Source organism: Cryptomeria japonica, chromosome 8 (assembly GCF_030272615.1).
Source record: "Cryptomeria japonica chromosome 8, Sugi_1.0, whole genome shotgun sequence".
In the NCBI taxonomy this organism is placed as follows: domain Eukaryota; kingdom Viridiplantae; phylum Streptophyta; class Pinopsida; order Cupressales; family Cupressaceae; genus Cryptomeria; species Cryptomeria japonica.
The window spans coordinates 633468557-633476379 of NC_081412.1; the positions used below are offsets into that span (position 1 = coordinate 633468557).

A 7823-nucleotide genomic window follows, 5' to 3' on the forward strand; every position below is an offset into this window, starting at 1 on the left:
TCGATGGAGCTTACTAGATCTTTCTAGAGTCACCAGTCTATACCTATATAGAGGTCTCTCCATATGACTGACTGTTCTCCTAAGGACCTTAATAGTACTATAAGTTGTTAATGCTAGAATTAATCTAGGTTCATTATTTGTAGTCATGATGTAGATGTGGGCGGCTTGATGTTTTCTGGTTCTCTTTCATTAGGTCCTCTACTAACGATTAACTGCATAATGATATCTAGATTATTACTTGTAGTTTTAATTTATTTATTTAGTAAGATTAGGTAGATGTTACTAATGTTTATAAATAAGATTACATGTATTTTTGTATTTTTATCTTACCAGTATGTATCCCACTCCTTTATGGTCTGTTTAGGATGATTATTATGCTCTAAATTGCTAACCATGATTTCTAATGAGGTACTCTCAGAACAAGGTCTCACTGCCTAAGGTAAATTTATTCTTAAAGTTGATAAGTTGACCATTGGTTGTCAAGGAAAGTGTTATGCATTTCAGGAGGAAGGACTCAACTCGGCACCAAGTATAAGCTCCCTTTGAAGTTATAGGACCGCAGAATGATATCTCAAAATGTGATCAAAATTGTAACTATCATGGTCATTATAATTTGTAAATTGTTAATTGTTAATTTTTTCGGTAGTGGGTATGCCCACGGACCTATGTATTTATGAAATCTTGACAAAGCTCGAGTCGTGGGAATGCCCACGTATATTTCTATATCAGGTATAGGACTTTTGTCCCGGGCAAGGCTGGAGGTTTTCTCGACCACACTCTTTCCTACCAGCACCCGCAGCGAGTGGGGTTATACTGTAAAAATTATTTTTAATATTAATAAAATTTTGGCTTCGGCCTTTTACCGATCAAAAAAAAAAAAAAAAAAAAAAAATCTTCATCAATGCTTAATCATTATGTACAAAATGCCATCTATTACATACAATTTTCTAAATATCATGGGATCACATATTTAAATTAAGGTTTGAATTTTTTTCAACGATGACTCATTCAAATTTTTTTATCCTTGAATTAGTGATGTATATTTTAAAAGGGGTTTAATGGATAAATTGTTGAAAACAATAAAATAAGGTAAACTAAATTTGATGATCAAATGTTAGAAATCCATATTAGATATCTCCAATTCAAATCGAAGAAGTTTATAGATAAAAATCTAAAATTTATTTCAATGTCAATTTTCCTTATATACATACTATTGTCTATCTAGAATAAAACTATGGTATAACAACATAATATTTTTACGTCATAGAAACACCAACAATTTCTAGCTCGCCTTATGCTTATAAATTTATATTGGCCATATACTAACAGAAAACTTACTCCATATACTAGCAAAACCCTCTATACGATGCTATATACTTTCATTTATTCCCTCTTATGCTATATACTTACATCTATCCCCTCTTATACGCCGATACGCCGATCAACAGCTAAAATTACAACATCATACAAATTGAAGGCTCTAGTTTTCACACTTTATTGAAAGTCAATATTCCAATCACAATAGAGAATCCCAAACCATAACTCAATCCAAGTCCCACTGCCCATCCTATCATTTCACCATCTGAATTCTCTGCTTCACCAATTCTCTCAATACTTGTGCAGTTGTCAAAGCCAGAATAGTTGTTGCAGACAGTTACATTGGTAAATGGAATCCCACATAGCTTAGGATTGCCTAAGTAGGACGACTCCACAAACGTTAGAAACTGCCCCCCGCGGGGTACTTTTCCATCAAGCATATTGTAAGACAGATTCAAGAACTGCAAATAACTCAGCAACTGAAGTTCTAATGGAATGTTGCCATTCAGCCTGTTTAGCGAGAAGTCCAAAGACTCTAGCTGATCCATGCGTCCATTGTTTTTGGGATTCAGCCACTGAGATGATTCCTTGAAAGGTTAAGGGCTATCAAGCCTTGAAGAGAGCCCATTTCGGGAGGAATGCTCCCAGATAAGTTGTTGTTTGAAAGATCAATACATTTAAGAATGAAAAGAACTTTAACAAACTCAACATCGCAACCTTTCCAGGAAATTGTAATCTGATTTGCGTACGTAGCACCAGTTGAACTGTATCCTTCGAGATGGTTTGAATTATTCTGCGATGCGTTGACCATTGCAAGCAGGTTTGTAAGGTTGCTTGGAAAAGCTCCTGAAAGGTGGTTGCCAGAAAGATCCAGAATTTGAAGATTCGGAAGGCCAATTACCTGGCGTGGGATACTGCCATGAAAATGATTAGACCTTAAGACCAACACACGCAGTTGTGATAGCTTTCCAATCCAGTGGGAACGGTTCCTTCCAAATCATTATTTCCCAAATCCAATACTTGCAGAGATCGGCCTTTTGAAATGGGCGAGGGAATAACTCCTCTCAAATGATTACCATTGAGCTTCAATGTATGAATCTTTGAAATGTTGCCCCATTCTACTGGCATTTTACCTTCCAGATGATTTTCCGCCAAATCTAGAACACTAAGAAAAGAACAATTCCTGGTTAAATGAGGAGGAATGACACTGCTCAGAGTATTATTTGAAAGGTCGAGAACCTGCAAATCTGAAGTGCAAATAGAATCTGGAATCGCTTCACTGAGATTATTCCTCGACAAGGATAAGAATTCTGTATTTTGAAGATATGCACCAATATCAGTAGGAATGGAACCATTAAACTGATTCATCGACAGATCCAGCAGATAAGCACCAGCAGGAGGAAGTGGAAGAGCACCTTGTAAGCTGTTATTGTGCAAATCTAGAGAGTCAAAATACTTGGGTAAGGTTAGTCTAGATGGCAATGACCCTGTTAATTGATTACAGCTAAGGTTCAAACTATAAAGGCTGGGTAAGTTCCATATCCAAGATGGAATATTTGTTGGGATACTATTAGCAGATAGGTTTAGATATTCCAAGTCGTATTGGGTCACAAGAAACGATGGAATTCTATCTAAATTGCAAGAGCCTAGTCCCAAATAGGAAAGCTTAAACTGCGGAATCCATGTTGAGTCAATGTTTACAGTTAAGTGATTGTAAGAAAGATACAGGTCATTAAGTCTAGTGAGATTATCGAATACGGAAAGGGAAATGAGGCCGCTTAAACTATTGGAGTCGAGCCAAAGGCTTCTTAAGTTAACAAGATTTGAAATTGTAGATGGAATCGTACCATTCAATTCGTTGGCATAAAGGTGAAGACTAACAAGGGAAGAAAGTGAGTCCAATGAAGGTGGGATTACCCCAGTTAACTTGTTGTAGGACAGCTCCAAAGAAACAAGTTTAGAGAGATTGACTATGGAGAGAGGAATCTCACCTTCAATAGAGGTACTAAATAGACGAAGACTCTTCAAGGACGACACATTCCCTATAGCAGCTGGAATCTCACCTTCAATTCTGGTATTAGACAGGTCAAGACTCTTCAAGGACGACACACTCCCTATAGCAGCTGGAATCTCACCTTCAATTCTGGTATCTGACAGATCAAGAATTTGCAAGAATGACAAATTCCCTGTAGCAGATGGAATCTCACCTTCAATTCTGGTATCTGACAGATCAAGAATTTGCAAGAACAACAAATTCCCTGTAGCAGCTGGAATCTCACCTTCAATTCTACTTTCTCTCAGACGAAGATACTCCAAGCATGAGATATTTCCTACAGCAGATGGAATTCGGCCCTCCATGGCTGTCCCTGAAAGATCAATGTTGGTTAGTGACAAAGAAGACTTTCGTTGTCGAATGAAAGAAATGTCTCCTCCAAGATTATTATTCCAAGAGAGATCAAGTGAGAGCAAGTGGGCAGTCATATTTTCAAACCAAGCTGGTATTTGTGCTGACAAATAGTTCTCTGAGAGATCGAGGTGAAGGAGAGAGGTGAGGTTGAGAAGGGAATTGGGAATTGGTCCTCCAAGCCCACAGTCAGACATGTGGAGTTTTTGAATGTTGGATAGACTGCCAACAGCTTCACCCCACTCTTTGCTTGCAGAGATGTTCACTGCAGCAAGAGAGAGGTATTCCAAGCTCACCAGATTTGATACGCTTTCCAAACTCACATAAAATTCCCTTACAGAACCCAGAGAGGTTTCATTTACATATCCAGCAAATGACAAGTCAAGAAAAGTGAGACTCTTCAACTTCCGATTATGGGGAGGACTAAATTTACCCTTGAAGAGGTTGTCACTGAGATCGAGGTGCTCCAACTGTGCGAGTTGGAACAGCGATGAAGTGTTGTTACCCTTCAATTTGTATCCACTCAAATACAGTCCAGAAACATGGCCTGTGCGGAGATTGCAACCGACTCCCCTCCACGTGCAGCAATTGAATCCTTGCCAGGAAGTTAGAGTGTTATACTCATCTACAACGGCTGCCTTGAAATCCAGGAGAAGATTTCTTTCAGGGAAGGGGCATGCAATTGCAGGGGAAGTGAAGCAGCATAATATTGTTATGATTGCAAATGCAACTCTGCCAGATGAAAACGTAGCTTCCATGTTTTCGGACACTAAATTCTTATTATCTTTACTTTGAAAGAAAAGAGATCATCAGAAATCAGGGGAAAAGAATGATGAATATATCGCTTAATTACTGTGGTTAAATATTGTTGTGTGAAGAGTGCCGCGTCTGCAAAGAAAGAGGACATCCACACAATAAATTTTTTGTCGTTTTTATGTACTTTTCAAAGGATGGAAAAGTCATACGATGGTAAGGCTAACGTGGGAAACAGGAAATTGCCGTGTCAATATGGAAAATTAACTATGTAAATTGTAACCACACAAATTCTCTCAGATTATATTTCATTTCAATTATTTCCAACATTGACCAATTATCAGTAGATGTCTTGGTTAATGTAGTACAATAAATCAGCACATCACACCTCGCCAGTCCAACTTGCCGCCTTTTCTATTGTTCAAAATTTAAACATTGGTATTTTCAATAATATTGATATGTTGAAATGTTTTTTATTTTATAGATTGTAGAAGTCATTATGTATGTATGTATGTATACACAGTTCACTAACAATGTTTTGGTCATTGTAGTACATTCATATTATGGGTTTTCATATATGATTATAGTGTGCCCACTTTTGTATATTTAATTACTTTTTTCTTTTGTTCAAAATTTAAACATTGGTATTTTCAATAATATTGATATGTTGAAATGTTTTTAATTTTATAGATTGTACAAGTCATTATGTATGTATGTATGTACAGTTCACTAACAATGTGTAATGCCCAAACTTTACATGTTGAATGGACATTACACAACCTATTCATGTTGTATTTTTAATTTTTTTTTTTTTTTCTCCATCACTAAATAAAGAGTATGCAAAGGTAAAGGTGATAGTATCAATCAACATGTGCCTTTTCCAACCAAGAATAAATGTTAGAATAATAACATAATGCTACTTTTACTTTACGTCACAACATAATGCACATGTAAATTGAAAGGTATAGTATCAATTAATCAACAACCATTTCAATCAAGATTAAATTTTTCTTTTAATACAATAAGTAATGCCTCTATTATTTTGCAAAGCAACATACCTCCTTCTTACCCAAGTTGCATGATGTACTTTTGTTTTCTCCCATACCTATACCTAAAATATGTCTACATGTCTAGATGTTCCACACAAGGCTAGAAGATAAAAGATACATGATCATCATAATATGCACAATCATCCCTTTAACTAAACCAGCCATACAATAGACAACTATTGAATGTGAAAAGAAGAACAAGCTATGCTTAAATATGGGAGAATGTGGAAAGATCAATAAAATTTAGAAGAGATAGACCTAAGGGCCAGACCTAGTGTCTTGGGGCCTCATCGTAGATGGCCTTGCCTACGTGAAGGTGCAGAGACATCGTAGTTCATAAAACAATTAGAAACACATCAATTATAAAGTATAAGAGTAGGTATGCAACCCTTTCTAGTGTCCCATACCCCAAATTGTTCCCTCGGAGGCTACCACCCACTAAGGTGAAATGGAGACAAAATCCTAACCAGTTTGATTACACAATTCAGTCATACATAAAACTCCTAAAAAGGTATTACCATGGACCTACGCATAGGATCCTAATGATAGTAAACCACAATCTTGAAGTAAATCAACATGACATCTTTGAGTAAGTAAAGTATCTCAAGCACCAACATAAACCAAAATATATCAGACCCTATTTAGTAACTCTTATAACCATTTCCAATATAACAGGTAAGTAGAATTAAATAACATTGTTTCAAGCTCAACAAAATATCCAACTCAAAGCTAGTGCAAGTAGACCTTCCATTACAAAATTCACATAAAGAATGCATACATATATAGTAATTACTTACTATATGCTCTCTTGGAAAGATTAGAGAGGCAAATTCTATAAACTAAATTAAGTGAAAGATGGAACACTTTGATTATCAACTCATACTACCACCATCTCAAGAACTTCCTACAACATTGCACTTAATTTATCTATAACTAGACTAACCATCCTACTATGTATTTACATATAACTCAATAATAAGGAATAAGTATTCTCCCATTATTAGATTTCATGGTGGATGCATCTAGTGCATTCCAATCTACTATAATGGACGAGGTCTACCATAAGCAACATTAAAAATAAAAATTGATAAAATGTAGCATCGATAAACTCATTATCATATAATTGACATGATAGCAATAGTTGATACTACATAATCAGAACTACAGTCAAGACCATACCTATAAATCAAGCCCAAGATCAAAAGTTAGACATGTCAATGTCAAGTAAAATCCATAATATCAAGTGATATGCTCCACGAATAACATAAAGATAATAATATTTCTTCATAAATGAACTATATAAACTTAGAATGACCATATAAATAACAAGGAGGTTGATTTAAAGTCGTTTAGTTTTATTGACTCAATAGAAAGGTAATTTATATGAAATCAGTAAGATTTTCAATATGGTTTGTTTTGCAACAATTAACTATAGCTAGGCACAAATAGCATATCCAAAATCTGACGCTTTCTATGAGTAATCTGAAGATGTAGTTTTGAGGAAGGAAATAGGAAAGGTATTTTTGTTACTATTATTCTGATTATTCTAAAATATGTTTTGATATCAAATAAATCCATGTTTTGTATTCAATTAGATTATTATATTTTAATAATGTTATGTAATTAGACAGAATAAAAAATTTAAGTTGTAAACTTGTATGAACTAGATTATATATATATATATATATGGGGCCTTAATGTCCACAATTTCCTGTTGGCAATTTGGAATAATCCCCATCCTTCCACATTTCAGTTGGTATGAGAAAGTAAGCAGATTGCAAAAATCCCTCGATGCATTGTCACATAGTCTATCAAGTTTGCAAGGCATGTGTAGAATGGATTTACTAAAAAGGCTTACAAACGCAAATGACAGACATAAAGCCAAATCCTTTGCCAGTATCCTATCGTCCTGTGTAAAAACAGGTTTTGTTGCAATAGGGTTTCGAATAGCATCAGGGCAAAACGGTAAGGAGAATTTTTGACAGAAATTGTTGTTAGAAATGCATGGGTAAACAGGGTAACAGAACGTGGCATGATCAAAGAGGCGCGGGAACTATCTGAGAGCATGCCTCCAAGAAACGTGATCTCGTGGAAGGTCATGATTGCAGGATATGCACAAAAAAAAGGCCAGTTGAAAAGGCTTTACAAGCTTTTAGAAAATGCATCTGGCAGGAATAAATCCTGATTCAACAACCTTTGCTCGGAACCTGCCCACGTTTGATAAAATGGGAGCTTTTGAACAGGGTATGGGCATGCATCAAGCATGATGGTAGGGGGATATTTGTCGGGTAGTACAGTTG

At 35.8% G+C, this 7823-nt stretch overlaps 1 protein-coding gene across 1 annotated transcript; it reads right to left on the reverse strand.

The window, feature by feature from the left end:
- Nucleotides 1-1885: 1885 nt before the first annotated feature.
- Nucleotides 1886-4479, reverse strand: LOC131045137 (receptor-like protein 6). The gene is made up of 2 exons (XM_059210617.1): nt 2269-4479; nt 1886-2218 (listed from the first exon to the last, which is right to left on the reverse strand). Exons 1-2 carry the CDS (start codon nt 4477-4479, stop codon nt 1886-1888), a joined length of 2544 nt encoding a protein of 847 aa, XP_059066600.1.
- Between the last annotated feature and the right edge of the window lie 3344 nt (nt 4480-7823).